Consider the following 20,091-nt stretch of genomic DNA (forward strand, 5'->3'; position numbering starts at 1 on the left):
GTATGTCTGCTAGCAAAAAACGCTAACATGAGCAAATCAAACTACAACTTGCTGAAGGCATCAGAAATGGGGGAGAAGGTTAACTGGGCAGCCATAGTCTCAAGGAACATGATGACTCAAGCCCAAAAATTCGCTTCCATGGGGGGACACTCTAAGTCCGATGAAGAGGAAGAAGAGGAGACAGAAAGCATGCAATGCAGCTAGGAGGAGAGAGGGGAGTCATCTAAGAAATAAAAGCAGAAAAAGCTCAGACACCCAACCCTCCTCTCCATAGGTGCAGAGGATGCAGGCCTGTCCAAATCCCAACCCATCTGCTGGCAAAAGGTTGCTTGACTGGACAACATTGCCACACATAAACCAAAGACGACCAAGCTGCAAGAGGAGAAAGAACAACAGAAGACCAAGATGGCAGACATTGGCAAGAATGTCCTACATAAGGTCCACCCCAAAAACCAACAAGATAAAGAGGAGCAAGTGGTAGATCCACTCCCCACGTGTGAAGTGCAACATGCCCACAGATGCATACAAATGCAGCATGAGCAACTCAGGCGCAGCCACCGCCCGAATAAATCCAACATCCAGTTTAGCATTACAACAACTGGCGCAGCAACTCCTCACCAACCGCAGAGAGGCATCTCAGGCTGTGTTGCAGGCACTACAAACAGCCGCAAGCACCATTTTGGAACACTTAGAGAGTGCAGACAAATAAGTTCGTGTCCACAGTTTAGAGGAGCAAGTACAACTGCTCAGAAGAAAAGCGGATGAAGCAGAAGCAAAGGCTGCAGAGGCAGCAACTCAATAAAAGGACTTGTTATAGCTGCAGCAGAGAGTAACATTGTTGGAAAACAGAGGAGCATACCACATCAACAAGGAAAATGAGATGGAGGCGGATGTTTATGAACCAAAAGATACAAATAATGAGCTCCACCAATAGCTAAGAAAAGCCAAAACGCAGATGACGACATATGCAGAAAGAGCAACAAAAAAAGCTGACCATGCCACAAAAATGTTCCGAAATGTGGAGCAAGCAGCAGAAGCACACATAAGAGAATTGTTCACCACCCAGGGCAAGCACTGCGGATCCAAAAGGTAGAGGATGAAGTTGAAGACATCAATGTAGTACAAATGCCCGTGGAGATGATGCAGGTGTGGAAACAAGAAGTCACAACGACACAGAGAGCATGCTGGGAGAACATAAAGCTAATCAAGGACAACATGGCCCTACCTGCTCCCACATGCAAGCCATTGCTCATGCCACCACAACAAAACAAAGATGGAAATGATGGAGGATCCGGAGAGCCCAAGGGATCAATTGAACAACCATCAAGCAGTCAGCAGCAACACCAAGGAGCCGGAGGATCCGGTGGTGAGGAAACCAACAACCTGCAAGTGGAAGCCAAACCCTGCAAGAGCTGCAAGGGCAGATCCGAGATAAGCAGAAAAGCCTTGAGGCAGAAAAAGAAAAAACCAGGAGAGTAATTACCATGGGAAAATCTTTAATACAGCCACAGGAAGACAAAGAAAGAAATAGTCCGAGCAACAGCACTAGACAATATGACTCCATCACACGTGCGAGATCATATTCGGGTCATAGAGCAGCAGCTGGAAATCACCACAAACAAGAATGCTACGCATCAAGCAGAATGTGAAGAACTCAAATAGGAATATGACAACCTTGAAGCAGAACATCAGAAAGTATTCAAAACAGTGGATAAGCTAACTGCTCAAAATATTCAGCTATCCGATAAAGTGAAGGAGGGGCACGAAGTCGCCAACAACCCGTGTAAAAGGAAAAAGAACTCCAAACACTAAAGAAGAGCACTTCAGGAGCTGCAGAAACAGGTGCAAGACATGCAGCATACTGTGGAGGCTAAGGCCAAGGAAGCTGTCGGGCTATCTACAGGATGAGAAAACCTCAAGAAGCAGCTGGAAGATAAACCAAGGCACTTTCCAAAAGAAGTCCGCAAAGAACTGGTATTCATGCGGCAGGTACTGCAGAAAAAGGAGTCTGAAGCAAAAGAGGCCAACGAAGCAGCGGATGCACTAAAACTGCAAATCACATTGGCCACTGCTGAAACATGACTCCTCAGAACAAGGGCAGCAGGGCTATACACAGTTAGAGAGCAGTCAGAGAAAGACCCATGCAAATCTGCTTGAGGCCAATGAAAAGATAAAAAATTTGACATCTGCCTTAGACAAAAATTGTGTTTGCACAACCCCTACCAGTGGATGCACAAGTGAAAGAGCTTCAGCACAAAATTCTGGAAATGCAAGCAGAAATGCAGAACGAAAAGGCAAGCACAAGCTCAAGACCAATGTTGCAAAGGAACAACTTGGATTTTGCGGCCCAATGTCTGACGAGGCTGGCAGAGGATTATGACAAAGAACAATTTGCGGATGCCCATCAACAGAGAAAAACCACAGAAGTTTATTCAAATCTACAAATCCTCCGATCCTGCACAGCAAGAATTGGAGCAACATCAGCACAAACACATCCTAGCCGATCCTGCACAGCAAGGATTGGAACAACATCAGCACAAACACATCCTAGCCGATCTGTACAATCTGGCAGTCACATCTTGGGACTAGCACAGGACGCTACTTTAGGTGCAAGAAGTAGCACTGCTTCTGCGGGCAAATTCTGCATCCAACGATGGTAGCCCGACCTTACTGGATGAGGAGGACAAACAGACATCACACCCGTCTCTTCCAAACCTCTCTTCTTTCTCTGTGTTTCAGGTCCACTTCATAGGCATCTGCATTTTCTGCACTGAACCCTAGACTGCCTTGGACTGTAGGTCCTCTGATCTGACCGAACGGCCTCCATGGATGGGTGCAGACTCTGATAAGCTGACACCTGGAAATAAAACTTTGCTTGCATTTGAAATCCTTCACAGCTATAGTTGGATCGTAGGATCTGTACATGGAGGGATCTAGGATTATTAAATCTTCACACCTATCGCTAGGTTGTAGGGTTTGTGCACAGAAGGATCTATGCACTAAGGTTGGCAACCACATTAAACCACCTTTTCTTTCCTACCATTCAAATGTCCATATATCAAGGGGGGCCAAAATAACTCTATGTATTTGTCACTAGCAGGGGAAACCCGGAACAATAATAGACCAACACTTCAAATACCAGAGAAAGAGCATGATAACACAGCAGAAGAACCATAAATAATACAATAACACTGCACTGTGCCAGAATGGCTGGCCCCCGTAAGAACTTCTTTATTCACACAAAAGCTTTTACAAGATACCAAGGTGCGGGTGCATACAACACCAGATTTTCCACAAAGCATCAGCACATATCTTGCCTGGATAACTATCTAGTGCCAAGATACAAACATAGCACCAAAAGCCATCTGAAAAACTGTCTTAAAACAGTCCCATAATCAGCCCATAAACTGTCCATAAAGCAGCCAAGTACGAAGCCCAAAACAGCCCCGAACTCCGTGCCAAATCAACCCCAAAACAGAGCCTTAAATCAGCCCAGAAGAGCTCTTAAATCAGCCCCAAAAATAGTCCCAAATCTGCCCAGAAATGAGTCGACCAGCCCTGTCAGGCTCTAGGAGGAATCGACCAGCCATGAGGCTGCCTTGGAAGAAGTCAACCAGCTCTATGGCTGCCCTGGGAGGAGTCGACCTGCTGAAAACAGCCCAAAATCTGGTGTATGGCCAGCGCAAGAGAGAGGAGAGAGAACAAACTGCATTCGGCCAACAGGAGAGAGAGAGAGAGACAGAGAGAAGGCTCCAGAGGGATGCGCCTCTTTAAAAACAGCCCCGATCCCTACTTTCACAGAGTCAACTTATAAATATTATAAGTCACTTTATTGACATTAATGATGTGCAAAAACACCGACTTATAAATATTATAAGTCACTTTATTGACATTAATGATGTGTGAAAACACCGACTTATAAATATTATAAGTCACCTTATTGATAAAAATCCCATGGTGCTCACGCTGCATAGCCATCTTTTAGGCCAAACTTTGCTAGCAAATGCTCCAGCTTTCTTCTGTGGAAAATCCCCGTTCACACCTTGGTTCCGCTCACTGTGTGAAACACTGGTGAAGACTGGTGAAGGGACCAAATGGTGACAGTATTCATGTGTGTATGATTGAATGTTCTAAGGCTATTTGTAAGTGATGAAAGTCACTTAGCGCCACATGAAGGTGGAACACGTGGATGTGTAGGTGCCAGGTGGCAATGGAAAAAGTCCAGTTGGGTGGTGCAATGAAGGACAATCTAGAAAAAGCCCATGCAAAGACTTTGTATCAAGATAAATCCCCTAGTTTACACTAGACTTGTGATCCAGCCTTTGCCTATATGATGATTATCTTGATTAGAGTTTCAAGCTTTGGTGTTCATTTGATATTTGCCTTATACTTATTACTTGAATTATTTGTCAATGGATTTATTCAGTGTTTGATCCAACCTATGCTCCATAACCCTTCTTGGCATTACATATAAGATCTTGGCATAGCCTTATCATTCAAGGCATCCAAACAGGCTTTATCAATGACAGTTTTCTCGGAGGCCACTGTGGCAGCTAACAACTCTCAACAAGACCCAGCAATGCTCCTTCCTCAAAGACAGAATGCTGTGGATGGGCTTCTTGAAGAGGCTTGGGTTTGGAGGGTATACACCCTTTACTCAGCAACACACAGCCAGGTTCTCCTCTAGGGGGAGTGAGGGAAGTGCTTCTCCATCTCTAGGTCAGTTCACCGGGGATGCCCTCTCACCCTTTCCTTTGCTTGTTTATGGTGGAAGCCATGAACAAGATGCATAGGGGTGCTCATATCCTTGACTAGAATCGTTTGTGGTTGTGGTTGGGTTCCTTTAGCCATAGAGGTGCATCCCCTATCTCTTTGTTTGGATGGACAACTTCTACGTCCCTATCTTGTAGATTATCTACTAGGTCCACTGCCTCGTGCCCAAATCAATCAAAACACAGGGAGCTAAGGAAAAAAATGTACTAGTGCACGGTTAAGAAGTCAGCTTTCAAATTCAAATCCTATGAGAGATCCGCAAGAAAACTTTCTAAAAATGGTAAGTTACCTCAGCCCTAGAGTAAAACATGTTTAAAAATGCCTACTCAAAGAAGATCCACCACAGAGATGGTCCTAGCAAAGTATATATATTATAGGGCAGAAAGGCCCTTTTTATAGCTTTACCCAACCTCTGTTGCTTGAACAAGACAGATTTAGCTTTCATTTTTTTGGAGGGGGAGGGAGGGTATTATTTCGCTCCAGAAAGGCAGGTCTAAGATGTTGCCATGCAAAAAGCAATCAGTTTCAACCACAGAGATGGTCCTAGCAAATTATATATATTATAGGGCAGAAAGGCCCTTTTTATAGCTTTACCCAACCTACGTGTTGCTTGAACAAGAGAGTTAGCTTTCATTTTTTTTGGAGGGGGAGGGAGGGTATTATTTCGCTCCAGAAAGACAGGTCTAAGATGTTGCCATGCCAAAAGCAATCAGTTTCACTAGTGTGCCCTGCTGAACAGGCATGCTAAGGGAGCATAAAGGTAACATACACCTTAGATCGGCTCTCTAAAGGACCCATCCTATATTGTTCATAAAAGCAAAGATCTAAGGACTTGCAAACACTGTGCTTACAGACAACCTGGGTTACAAACAAGTTAAGTGTGACACATGTTTTCACACATAACAAAAAACTTACACAAGCCATTTGGTGCGCTTGAATATGCTTTATCTCTATGCAACCACCTCCGGATGTGAGTTTAACATCTATGAATCCACACAAACACACAAACAATCAGGTTCTTGTTTTGAACATCCAAACAGTTGGAAAATATTTTTTTCCTTGTGCAAAACATAGACTTATGTTAATACATAAAACAAGGATCAGTCCCCCAACTGCTGCCCACCATCCCCCTCCCCCCAAGCTAAAAAAAAAAAAGATAGTCACCCCTCAAAAGAAAAATCAAACTCCTTAATGAATTAAAAAAGTGCACGACATCTTTTGTAATGATACCATAAATAGCACAACCATTCAAACAAACGATACATCCTAGCCTTTCCTAGGTGTTAAAGACACGAAGGGATACCAATGGAAAGTTTATCTTATTTCCCTTAAGTGCGACTGAGAATCTTTTCACAAATTTTCCAATCATTAACTCCATCAGGCATTGCATAAACTACGTGCTATTCCCACTCACGTCAATAGTGCCCAACAGTAGGTGCATGTTTGTGCATAAGGCGATGCCCACCTTTTTTCCCCCAAAAGAAAAGATCCATCTATTTGTAGAAAGAAAAGCACCTGCTCGCTAGCAGACTACAACCCTTGGAGGAGATGAGGAGGTAGAATGTTCAAGGTGGGAAAAACAGGAGGGGATGCCTCTATGGCTGGCTGGGCTCCTAGTGCGGAAGAAGGCTGGCCAGTACTGCTGCATGCTCTCCGAATCACCCCTAGGTGTTCCAAATGCCCCCACAGATTGTGAATGTTATCTGTCCAAATAAAGCAAATGGTCTCCCCTAGCGTGGTGGCTGCACCCTTGTTAGCTTCAATCCAAAGCCCGCCATATACGCCAAGCGGCGATGATGGTGAAAAGTTCCCAATGCTATTCATCAGTATGGATCTAGGGGTCCAGGGTGTCACTAGAACAACAATGGCACCGATGGTGGTGATCCAAAATTGGGTGAGCTGAGCAAGACCCTTGCTACCCTCATCATAGAAGAGTGCTAGTCCACACCTGTGCAACACACAATGGTCCTCCAAATGACAACCCAGGTGGTCCCTGGGTCCAAAGTAAGCAGACACAGAATTTGCCACTAGGCCTGCTGTGCCTTCAAGCAGTCTCTGTCTAATTGAACAAATGTTTATAGATAAACCACCATACTGAGTTTCTATCACTTTTCTGGAGGACAAGAAGACAATATGATCACACTTTCATGACGTTAATCCCTTCACCATACAACACTCACAATGTAGCATTTTCCTATTTAAAATATAAATTTAAATATGTGGTGCCCACTGCCAAATCAAATAAGACAGAGTTTGAGAGGAACATGCGATGAGAGGGCTGCAAGCAGGCAAGGGTTTATGCCTGGATACATGAGTATTAGTTCGAGCTCCCCACTAGCAGGCCTCGCCCTACCTCCTCCCCCCCTCTTTTGATTCCACACCCCTCCCTCCTACACATGCTCCCCCCCCACCCCCCCCCCCCCCCCCCCCCCCCCCCCCCCCGGCGCCCCGGATAAGGTCAGGGAGGTGAGGTTGGAGTCAAAGATTGACCGCCTTTGCAAGGATTTTGTAAGCTGCAACAAAGAGAGTGACGAGGCACCACTATCGAACCTTGAGCCTGTCACCCCCCTCGGGAATCATGTGGATGAGGTCCTCTACAGGCCTCTCCAGAAGAACACCTGTCCACATGACCTCATTGAAGGCCGCCCACAAGCCAGCCTTCATGAGATCAGTGATGCTTGAAGAGGGAAACCCATCCTCGCCTAGACACTTCCAGAGGGGAAGAGGCTGAAGAGCCTACTCAAGCTTGTCAACTGAAACTGGCTAGTCTAGAGATGTCTGTAAGTCGGATCTCATGTTGTGCCAACACCTGTCACAAGCCTCAACCCGAAGAGCTAAGGGTGGGTCAGCCGAGAGAAGTTGGGAGTAGAAATGACGGGGGATCTGATGCCACCACCCGACGTCAACTAATGCCTCCCTGCTCCTCCTGGCTAGGATCTCCATCTGCACTCCGATCCTGGGGGCCCTTGGCCTCAGAGCACGAGATGGATCTTCACAGAGATGCGGGCACGTGGCTTTAGCCCACATTTGAGGACACTTTTGAAACTAGTCTCTTGCGTGCTTGGGATCATCTCAGGCCGGGCCTGCAACAACAATCAGCTCCACTAGCCTCTGAGGAGCGGCTCCGGCAAACCTCCGATCTAGAATCCTATGGTCCATCTGCCTGGTGGTCACATGCTCCGGGCTTCGCCCACACGTATCATGAGGAGCCTTGAGTACGGGTCCTACTAGCTCACTTGGAGATTGGCTTGCATTCAAACAACTTCCCCCAGAGGCTTAGGAGAGAGGCCTTATTGGGATCCCGAGCAGAGACCGACTTAGCCTCGACATCAACTCTTCCATCCCTCCGGAGTGGCTGGCCCCGATACCAGATCCTTCTCCTCCGCAGTGGTTGGAAGTGTTCACCAGGCACCATATACCCCTAGCAGTTCATGGTGCGGACGAGTACTCCGCTTACTCACCTTCTCTATTGGGCTTCATGGCAGACTGGAGAGATCAGAGACTCCTTTAGAGGACCTTAGGGGATGCACCTTGCAAAGGGTGAAGGTGATTGGTTTTCACACACATGAGTGGCACATCGACCTTCCACCTCCCAAGGTGGCCCGAGAGAGACTATGGTGGCTATGGATGTGGGAGGGCCGGCCTATTATGAGTCTCCAGTGGGACCCTGAAAGTGAACATGGCAAGATCCACAGGACAGAGAGAATTTGCGTGGTACACCATGGTCACCATGAAACTTGTTTCGATGGCTTTGAAACTCATTTCACGTTTTAGTGTTGAAACGTTTCATGTGCACATTGGAACTGTATCGTTTCATGTGGAAAAAAGGTTGTGATTTTGTGTGCTTTTTAGCTTTTATAATTCTCTCTTTCCTTCTTTCATCCTATTTTTTCTTTTCTCTTCTCTTTTATATGTCTTCTTTGTAAACTGATGATAAATATGGTAATATCATCTTATAACTATTGGCCAACACCTTCACATTTTATGTATATGATCGTTTCGGTCCAACGTTTCATTGTCCACGTACCTGGTGTTGAAACGTTTTTGTTCCAAAATAAATCGTTTCAACATCATTTCATTTCGATAGTGAAATGTTTCGTGGTGACCTTGTGGTACACCCTTCTTTGCTTACACTGCACACCTGGACCACAGGATTCAGCAACAGCACATTGGCAGTCCCAAGTCCTCCCACCGCACTTTCTCGTAGATTTCTGGAAGTGGCAGTGGGACAGCTTTCGGCCGTGGAAGGTCACTCTTTTCATGTGGGAGTAGCAACTGGCTCATAGGAGCTTAGCAATTGGCACTTGGTTGGCCATTGGGGACAAACCAACATTATATCAGAGATGTGGCCATCCTTGGGAGTCTCAATGTCATTGTCTTTGGGATTGCCCAGAGGCCAAGCAAGTCTGGCATAGGATCCTACGCATTTTCACTATGGATCGGGTTCCCGCCCATATTGTTACGTGGGGCACTCTTGTTTGAGCCACTGACGCTGTGATCATCATATTGTATGAGGAGGAAGGTGGGGGACTAGCCAAGCCATTGAAGGCACCCTCACCCCACCAACGAAGTCTATCCGGAGCATCTGCCTTGATATCATTCATACCCTCCGAAGTCAGTGGGAGCAGCTTTGGGCGGCTCAAACGGCATGAGGAAGTGTCGGGAGGCCTTCCTCAGGATCTAGTGGAACGGTCCCTTTCTTACAAACAGCCCACTTAGCGAGTCCACTTGGCATTATAGACCACCTATGTGGTTAGTTCCCCCTCCCCCCCATTGTATGAGATAGCCTTGTCCTCCTAAAGCGGCCAGCTGGAGGAGAAGTTCATTCTCCCCGTTGTTCATCTTGACTCGCGACAAAAAGTAAAGATGCTTAGAGCGGAAAGTTGTATTGTTCACATTGATACACAAGGTCTTCTTAAATAGGACCTGAATAGGTACAAACAAAGAGGCACATCCCTGACGAAAGGATGGGACTCTTGAATGAATAGTTATGTCCTTTGGACGTAGAGATGTGTCCTTTGATCAACAAATGTGTCTCTTTGAATAGACATGTCCTTTGGTGATGACCCATGTGACAAGTTGTGACCCTTCACTAGTGTCCTTTCAATGATTAAAGACTAATCAATCCCATTTAAAATAAGATACAGGGTTACATAAGTGATTGTTGTTGACTAAAGAACTCTTGAAGTTATTCCGTGTATTGTTGTAGACCTTCATCACTTTGCCAAGTTGAATCTGAATCATCTAAATCTTTCCATTGTAAAAGCATTCTGTAATAATCCTCTGACCGGTTTCTTTAGGTCAAACATCAAGAATTTTCTCTGGAATCAAAATTATATATTCATCTTCAATCTCTGGCTAAGACATGATTCCACATATAAAATTGAAAGTAAAGATGCTTAGAGCAGAAAGCTATGTTGTTCGCATTGATACACAAGGCCTTCTTAAATAGGGCCTGAATAGGTACAAATGAAGAAGCACATCCTTGACGAAAGGGTGTGACTCTTGAATGAATAGTTATGTCCTTTGGACGTAGTAGAGATGTGTCCTTTGATCAATAGATGTGTCTCTTTGAATAGACGTGTCCTTGATGATGATTCATTCCTTTTTTGACATAGATCCTAACATTCCTCATTGTACTATCCATTCTGCAGAGGGGTTCCTTGTTGGGATTTCTTGGTTGACTTGACTGTGAAGGAAAGGTGAAAACCAAAGAAAAGGGTAAATCATCTGTAGCCGTGGCTTTTGCTTACGAGCAGCGGTGAGATCCTGTAGTATATGCACCGTTTGAAACATGATGTAATGATATGTTACTATGCTTTGTAACTTGTTGGAAAGTCTATAAATTGCTAAGCATCTTGGGCAACTATTGTACACCTCTTCCATACTTTATGAGAAACCTCCATGCGTGACACACCTCCATCAGATGATGGTCCACCACCTAGCCCGGGTCAAATGTGTAAGCCACTGGACAGCAACCACAGGTAGCCGGCAACAACCATGGGCGAGCAGACAAGATCATCGGCACCCTTGGACCTCTGTGGATAGGCCAGGCAGCAAGTGGCCTGGTGTGGAAGGGCCAGGCCTGAACTGGCTGGCTAGAATGGTATAGGCAGCTTTTTACCTGATCAGATCATACAACCAGGTTCGCAAGCTCTTTTTTTTTTGGAGGGGCGGGAGAAGGGAGGGGGGGGGGGGGGGGGCGCGCGCGCGCACGTGCCTTCCTAAAAGGGGACTCCAACCCCCTTCTCTCCTCATTCTTGCAACTGGAGCCCGCAGCCCACCAACCCACTTCTCTTCCTCGGATCGGGAGCACCCCCATGTGCAGCAACAGCCCCAATCGTCATCAGCAAGTTTCCTCTTTCCTCATTTGTTCTTCAGACAGAGGCTCTGGTGCAATTTGGGTTTTGTCGAGGGAATAGTCTACAGTAGGGGTTTGGTTTTCTCCAGACTTCAACCTTGAGTCATCTTGGCAGGCTTTGTAAATAGAGATTTAGCTCAACAATATAATTGAGAAGTTTAAGCATCTAAGTTGCTTGTGTTTCTCCTCAACAATATAGTAAATAAGTTTAGGTACCTGTCTTGTTTCTGCTTCCTGTCCAAGTCTTCAAGACATTAAGGTAGGATTTAGGCTGCACTATACTATGAGTACACAGAGCATACGTGCTGCCTTACCCTCTCCATAGGCAGAACCAATGACCATGTCGCCGCCACCAGTATCTATCCGCATTGCTGTTCCAATAGCCTTCTTCAAGGAGAGGTTGCCACCACCAGTTTTCAATTCAAGAACTGCAGAAATCTGTGTCATCGTTTAAAAAATTCAACATTAACACCGACATTTTTTAAGCAAGCATAACATTAAGCAACACAACATATCATTGATTGCAAAAGAATGTATGAAATTCTGCTGGTAAAAAACGATCTCACACCAATGATAAGGTTTCAAGAGAGCATGAGGTACCCACATGCTGAAAAGGTTTGAAAAGGGCCCAAGGTAGCTGTATGCTCAACCGTAACATGATGCAAGCTGCATATCTTTGAGTCAACAATTAAAAACTAAATCCATGAGCCATGGAGTCAAACCCCGGGTAACAAATAATGGCTTCCTCTTTAACCTAAAAAGAAGTCCACCATACCAAATCCATACTTTAAGGCTCCCCGCATTCCTCTATGAGATGAGATATCCAAGACCCGGGACCAGTCGTCCACTGATGGCTAGATAGAGACATGACACATAGATCACGAGACAACAAACAATACCACCTAGGGTTTCACATGAGAGCTCATTGTGGAGGCATAGAAGAGCAAAGACTTTAGGGGTACATTTAACCCTTACAGCTGACGCATGTAGCTATGCATGAATCCAAGAACATGCCCAAATTCACCTTATAAGAAAGTGCAATTTATAACCTCATGGTAGTCATCCACAAGACAAGAAACCATCAACTCCATCATGCATAGTATGGACTAGATACTACACCATCTCCACTAATGTCATTAGTGCCCAATAGTGGGTATAGAAATTCGTATCAAGATATGCTCCCATGCACCCCCCCCCCCCCCCACGCGCACACACACACACATAAGAGCATACATTCATACAAAGTACTGTGTACTGAGTTTCTGTCAGAGCTCCGGAGATGCAAGGCAGACTCAGCCATAATGAAGCTTAGCACTAAGGGGTCATAACAAATAGAAAGAATTATTACAACAAAAGGTAGTTGATAGGGCATATGCACCACTAAAGATAGAAAGAATTAACAAAATATCAACTAGCCGCAACTTGGACGAAAACCTCACAATGTGAAATTTGCATGGAGCTAGGATTACGAGGAAGTATCATGCTACATTTGACTTTTTCTGAGATCTAGAGAAGAGATCTATAGACTCGCATCACAAACATGCATGAGCAGTGGAACTATGGTTACATATTGAAGGTACTCCTAGCTCCATGCACACTGTAGGACTTCTAGTGGCACCTTTGGTGTCATTCAACAATATGCTTAGCCTCATCCATTTATCTCCACATCTGAAAGTAGGGCTTTCCTACATGGATCATGCCTCATACCCTTGCAGCCTCCTCCTCAAATGTGGAATAAAAGTTTTTGTTAAAGAATCCTCTTTTTTAATACAACAATACTTGTACCTTTTCTTTTTTTGAAATCGTGTTGAAAAACATCATAAACACTGTCCACGGTTGTGTAGCCTGCTGATGGTAAAGGATTTCCCCTCTCAGGGCAAGGACATGGGTTTGATACCACCAGCCTATATCCGCTGGCCACACTAAAACTAAATAGCATATTTCCCACAAAAAAACATCATAAATTGTTGACCAATTAAAAAAAACACTAGTAAAAATGGAATTTACCAATCTAGCTGTGACAAATCCCCCATTGGACTTAATAAAGGCTTCATTTCCACGCAACTCCCCTGAGAAACACAGAAAGCTTCTTTAAAACAAATCCCCTCTAATCTTTTTCAATTCTCCAAGTGGTTAACCTTTATAAAGGAAAAGCACTAGTAGCATAGACCACTCACCAAGGGTAACACCACCACCAGTTGTCGTGATATTTATATTAGCCTCTTTCTACATACATAGATGTTGAATTTAAAGCTCTCCTTTCATTCCCTTAATTACTCCCATATCAAGATTGCATTCACTTTTCAATCAAACACCTCTTACAATCAAGCACTGAAAACAACAGCACTACAGGGAAAGCTCTGTATCAAACAAACCATGTTCTGGATTGTCACGTGACCCTTGCCACTCTCAAGGAGAAGGTTGCACCATCTTCCAGGTATGACAGCCCCCAGCTTTCGCAGAAAAGCTTTTTTTTCATTGTATTGCAGATCAACGCCTGCAGTGGAAGTACGTGTTGATTATGAAACAAGTATGAAAAATTAGTACATAGTATTGGTGTAAGACTATTACGCCAAATGCAAGTGTTTAACAGAGGGATTATGACAGCTGAAGACTTGAAATACACAAACTTTTTTTTTTTTGTAAAGCTTCATGTCATTAATTACAGGTGGGAAACCTCAAAACAAGGAAAACCCACCAAAAAGACCATATACAAGGGAGACTACTAGAGTGTTCACTATGTTCAGTGTGAACATAGTTAAACATCTAAAAAACAATCTGTAAAAAGAGCATACAGAGATGAGTCAATCTCATGAAGAGAGAGACAGTCATATAAAGATTGCTGAAGAGAGGAACGGAAGAATGAGTAAGCATCCAAATGAGGCCCAGCAAAAACTATCCTGTTGCGAGACTACCAGGTAGTCCATAAAGCCCAATAGCGAACCCAATCAAAGAAGACTTTATAGGATCTAAGGGGTGAAGGGAGAAGACCGAAGATCCAAAAGTATTTCCCAAAGGGTGCTTGTCGGAAGCGGGCTCTCAAACGTGCAGCAATCCGATCCAATAAAGTCCTGGTGAGAGGACAACTCCACAAAAGATGAAAGACTGTCTCTTGAGAAGCACCACAACTATGACAAGTTGAAGGTGCCAAAAGTCGCCTAGCCAAGAAAAGGCCGACTGGCAAGACTCCAATCAAGCATCTCCATAAAAAAAGTCTACTTTTCAAAGGAAGACTGCATTTCCAAAGAGAATGAAGCCGCTGTTTCCACCAAGCCTGACTTTTATGAAGATGCCAAATCTTATTCGCATGTTCTTGAACCCAAGAGGCAGGCAACAAGAGATGATATATCGAATGAACCGACACTTTAGCCATTGATAAAGGGCCTCGTGCAGGTTGTTCTCTTTTAAGGCTCCAATCAACCAAACGATCAGAACGATCCAAATCTGCAATTGGTTTAAAAGGAGCAAGAAGCTCTCGAATAAGCTGCTAGATTGATCTATAATGCATCCCCATACCAAATTTCCTGGCGACAACCACAAAAGAAAGCACATGGCCACCAAATCCACGACCTCGACCCAAACAGGACAACGATGCCTAATCAAGGACTGATAGTCCTTGGTCGGGGACCAAGGTAACACATGTACCAACTGTATACCAAACATAAGGGGAGAAGTTTCAAGCATCTGCTGCTTATATTGACCATCAGACAATAATACATCATAAAAACCCCTTGCTGCAAAGTGAACTCCATCTACAAAGGGTCCACCTAGAATGGACTGAATCCATTGAGCTACTTCTTGCGCAGAAGGCATTTTGCCCGGAAAGAAGAGGATAATCCCTTTCTCTGAGTATCTAAGCAGAGGAGACACAATCGTCGGCAATTTAATCTTATAACTGAAAGAAGGAGGCGGGTCCTTCCATTTGACACGACTGTCTACAAAGTCCTCGCATAAAGCCTCATAAACAAACTGTGCATCCGACGAATCTTACTTAATCATGGTGACAGATTCAATTGCAGTATGCTGCCTCTTGTTATTGTCTGCAGCATTATCCCGGCGAGCATAGGTCACAACAGTCTCAGACATAATTGCAAGAGTAAAGTCTGTACAACACTGCCAAGCAACTTTTTTTTTAATTATGAAAGCTGTATGCTGTATACAGTAGCCTAAAAAATTTCTGCTGATGCGAATCAAAAAGAAGCTCTATTTGCTGGAATGCTGAAACTGACTGCTGAGCTGATGCGAATCAAAAAAAGCTTTGTACACTGGAATTCTGAAACTGATTTCGAACTGTAGAAAATCTGCAGATGCGAACTGAACCTGAAAAGGAAGGCGAAGCTGCACGGGGAGAGAGGATGGCGTGCGAAGAACTGACAAGAAGAAGCGCATAAACACACACACTACACACACACACACACACATTCGTGCAGGCGCACACAGGACACAGAAGAGAGGAAAAGGGGCTGATAGACGATAAGGGCTGGAGGGGCGACACAATCTAGGAAGCAGGCCCGATAAAGTTCAGGAACCACGCACCTCACCACACTTGCACACACAGAAGGGGGCGAGTAGGTCAGGCGAGCCAGGCGAGCAGGCGAGCCGGGCGGGCAGGTCGAGCAGGCGCCGCTGAGAGCTTCTACACACACACACACACACACACACACACACACACACACACACACACACCAATTGAAATACACAAACACAAACAGTCCCAATATCCAACTAGCTAATCTCTATAGTGATTCTGAGAGTAAAAGCTATGTGTACAAAAGATTATCAACAACTATTGGTATGAATCCAAAATGTGACCAAAGTTCAAAAGGCAGATATTCCCCAAGTGCAAGAACCCCCCATGCCAGTCCACCCAATGGCGGGCTGTAGATCTGCTGCTTCCAGCCATCAAACGCATGCTTCAGAACTTCCTGAGATCCCATGGGCAGCCTGTCCCTTATGGAGGCTGCCTAAACATGGCCTGGGCTCTGCTAAATGTGATCGAACTCTGCAGGTGTCTCACACTCTCCCCCTCTGGAACTCCAGCTGTCCTCAACTGCATGGCCTCCTGATAAGCTTTGCAATAACACGCAAGACTTGTCCCTGAACTGATCATGACCCTTCAACTTGAGGAGATAATGAAGTTCCTCCCCGCAAGATGAGCTCTTGTACTAATGAAAAATCACCTGTTCTAGCAGAAGGATCTCTAGAAAAACCCCATCATTCACCAGCTCTGGCTCATCTTCTCAGGTGGAGAAACCAAATGCGGCCCATAGTACGTTACAAGATTACTTGAATAAAATACCGAGTGCGTCTTCCATGGTGCCACCTTGTAGAAACTTATTAAATGCATCTCCTAGTGCCCGATCCCTACAATTATTACTTCCACTGAAAATGTTAATATACTAATCCCCAAAATTGCCAATCAAATGTCACGTGCATACCCAGCAAGAAGTTCTCCAAGTCATCTACAGGCTGTTTACCGCATAGTCACATGGAACAAGAACGGACAGATGGAACGGGGGGCTGTTCTAGAACGGGAACAGGAACCTAGAAAGAAAATGGGAACGACATGTCATCACCATATGGCTACCATTTGCAAGCTAAGGAGTTGCAAGGGCATATATTGCCAAGCCTATTAGATGCAAGGTCATACACCACTCTCATATGATATGATATGATCATAGAAAATTACAAAAATTCTCATTTACTCAAAAATTAGACCCAGAATGCCTTTATCCAAGGATGCACATTTGCGGAACGGGAACAGCAACGGCACAAGATATGGAACGTGTTCCCTCGTTCCCAAGGCCATGGAATGACGTTCCATGTTACTATGGTTTACACCCAGCCAGTCAGTCCTCTACACATTCAGCAATAACGCAAACACACCATTCGTGGACCTTCAGAGGGTATTTGGGACCCAATATTGTGTTTTCTCTTCCTCTCTCTCTCTCTCAGCACTCTATCCTCTTCATATTGTGCTATTCATCATCAAGATTGAAGGTGCTGAATTCCATTCATCAAAGTATAGTCCTTCTCAGCAGCACCCATGTTACATTGGCATCAAAGCATCAGGTTTTGACAGAAGAAAGGCTGCAAAAATTTTTTCTGATAAGAGCATGGATATCCATCGCAAAATCCCATCGTCATCAGCTTTTTCAATCAGGTTTGCATTTTTTTCCATGAAGGCGCTGTTTTGTAATTTATGTACCAGATAGCTCATGTGTGCAGGGGGCACACAGTCAAAAGGCCAGAAATAGGATCGAACACACCGACTAAAGGGCGGACATAGCAAGCAATGTCATGTGCATGCACATGGACATACTTAATCCCAGACTAATCCCTGATTTGCAGCAGATAAAACATCAGAATTTGGAGCAATAGCAGCTGTCACAAGCTTAAGGAGGGCTAGAGGTGGACCAAAACCCTATCGGCCAGGTGTTGGAGGACGGGTACTTCCAGTCGGCAGCATCATAATTTTTTTGTCCCCATGGAACTGGCTGACAACAGGTCAGCCAATTGATTAGTTCTCACAAGAGCCTATAAAAGGCATCTCATTGCTCATTGTTGGATATCTCACTCCTCAACGCGTTAGGTCATAGATTAGGCATTATGTTTCCTTTTTGGGAAGGCCAAAGGCCACAGAATGATGTACCTTTTTGTACTATATGAATATACTGAATACATAGCCATCTCTCTCTCGCTCTCTTCTTTGTCTATGTTGGTTGTTCTTGCATCAAGAGTTCCTATGCAGTGCTTAGGGCTGAAATTGTCAGAATACGCAGTGGATATGAGACAAACAACTGAGAGCACAACATAGCAAGACACCACGATGAAGATGAGCAAACACAAGAGAACCACCAGCCTGAAAACACAAGACTGTGTGAAGGAGAGAAAACGCAGAAGAGAGAGTTGTATGAACTCTGCTCTATATACAAGATCCGGTACAATACCCAATGACTGTGTGTGGGGGGCAAGGCCACATATATGTATGGCCTTGGGCTGCTGGTCGGCCAGCCCAAAACAGGCCGACCGCAGCCCTGAATGCTCACGACCAGAAAAAAGGCAGTCAGCCAGCATTGACATAGTCAGCCACGTGATCACTCACTCGGCCAGATCTGTAAACAGCCGACAGCAACACATCCAGTCGGCCAGCAACAGATAGCCCCCCCACGACCCAAAAAAATCGAAAAAATACATGGAAAAATAGGGAAAAATGGAGATACACCTAATTGGGTGGGCACACCCACAACAGAGGCCGTTACAGACAAGAGATGGCTGCTAACAAAAATAAGACTACCTAATGCTTCCGCATGTGACACCTAGGGCCTAGTCCTTCAATTGCTTGGATTTTAGGTGGGACCCTCCCCACCTTGACCTAGCACCCAGTTGATGCCTTCCAATGTATCGCTAGAGGCACCACGGTGTGGTATCTCAGATGACAAGAGGGAATTCAGAGTTAAGACGGATCATCAGGCACTTAAATGGCTGCAAACCGTGCCTAGTGCCCAATGGAGTGACAAACAAGCCAAGTGGAGTCAGATTTTCTAACAGTTGGGAGGTATGATCAAATACATCCCTGGAAAAAATACCCTCATTGCCAATGCTCTAAGTCACAAAGGTACCATTCAAACTTGACCTCTTGAGTCCAATGTGCTCGAAATACAAGAAAAGGATTTCGACAGTATGAAGGCATTCTGGACTCAATATAGATTGGCCCTTCAGTCAGAACCTGATCACTATACCATCCAGGATGGCTGGTTGTTTTACAAGAACAAGCTATGCATACTAGGGTAAAAGTGACAGACACTTTGTCATGATGTCCATGACTCTCTTGTCGCACGTCACTGCGGTATCAATAGTACATCGGAGGAAAGCATTCATTTTATTGGCCAAAAATAAGAAAGGGATGTCTATCAGCATGTCCAATCATGTCAGATTTGCCAAAAGGTTAGGGTTCCTCATATAAAGCACGTAGGGTTGCTATAGCCTTTGCCAATTCCAAAAGAACTTTTCCAAGATATCAGCATGAATTTTGTAGGACCCCTTCCAACAACATTTGGATCCAAGAACACATAATGCATGACAATTGTTGACCGGTTCAGTACATCTAACAGGGATCCCAAGTTTACTTCAAATTTCTAGAGAGCATTATTTGACAACCTTGGGGCAAGTTACGATTGTTCACTGCATTCCATCCATATGGCCAGAGAGATATATATAATCAGCTGGCATTTGATGTTCTCAAGTCGTATTGCCTGACATAGTGCCAAACAGTGAAAGAAAACATATCTTCACAAATAAAGGATGCACAGGAAGTGAAGGAAATTATATTCACCAAAAGGTGGTTTCAAAGCTAGAGTAGGTAGCACAAGGCACACCGTAAGTGCAACCAAGATCCCAAAAAAAGGTAATAATGAGTTATTACAAATGAGACCAGAGGCCATTCTTATATAGCACTTGAAGAGCCCAGTCAGCCAGCATAAAACAAGCCGACTGGAGCATCATGTGGAGCATGATAAAAAAACGGTGCCAAAAATATGAAAAAAAATCCCAAAAAAACATGAAGGTGCACGAACAACAAGAAAGCACCCAAAACAATGTAGATGACCCCTCCCATAGTTGTCATGGTACGAAAATACGATACCGTACGATACGATACCGTACAGAAATTTTTGGTACGATATGAAATTTTCGGATACCGTACGATAAAATACGGTTTTTTTTTAACACTTACAACCTATGGAGCTTCAAGCTTGAATGTGAGGGAAGGTTGGAAGGGAAGGAGTCTACAGTGCTTGAGGAACCAGAACATGGATATGTGTCTCTCCCAGTTGGATCTCCCGATTGTCTCCAAAAAAGAACCTGGATGGGTAATGCAATACCAAAGGTCTCCCAGTGTAGCGTTTATGACTAAGGAACCGTCCTTGCACAAATATGAGCAGTGCATCTAGGGTGAT

The 20,091-nt window shown here is 44.6% G+C and overlaps 1 protein-coding gene across 5 annotated transcripts in view; it reads right to left on the bottom strand.

The window, feature by feature from the left end:
• The window catches only part of LOC147619051 (uncharacterized), a 93,962-nt gene that overhangs the window by 15,141 nt on the left and 58,730 nt on the right, over positions 1-20,091 (bottom strand). For 3 of the 5 annotated variants that reach the window (XM_086774273.1, XM_086774269.1, XM_086774272.1), the window contains 6 exons: positions 13,510-13,631; positions 13,312-13,360; positions 13,142-13,203; positions 12,920-12,982; positions 11,449-11,572; positions 5,689-5,756 (listed from right to left, as the gene is read on the bottom strand). In XM_086774273.1, the coding sequence (XP_086630399.1) occupies positions 5,689-5,756; positions 11,449-11,572; positions 12,920-12,982; positions 13,142-13,203; positions 13,312-13,360; positions 13,510-13,631 (488 nt within the window). The remainder of the gene's footprint in view (positions 1-5,688; positions 5,757-11,448; positions 11,573-12,919; positions 12,983-13,141; positions 13,204-13,311; positions 13,361-13,509; positions 13,632-20,091) is intronic. The other 2 variants (XM_086774270.1, XM_086774271.1) reach the window with 2 other exon arrangements.

This window comes from Cibotium barometz, chromosome 34 (assembly GCF_041138505.1).
Source record: "Cibotium barometz isolate CiBa-2024 chromosome 34, ASM4113850v1, whole genome shotgun sequence".
NCBI classification, from domain to species: domain Eukaryota; kingdom Viridiplantae; phylum Streptophyta; class Polypodiopsida; order Cyatheales; family Cibotiaceae; genus Cibotium; species Cibotium barometz.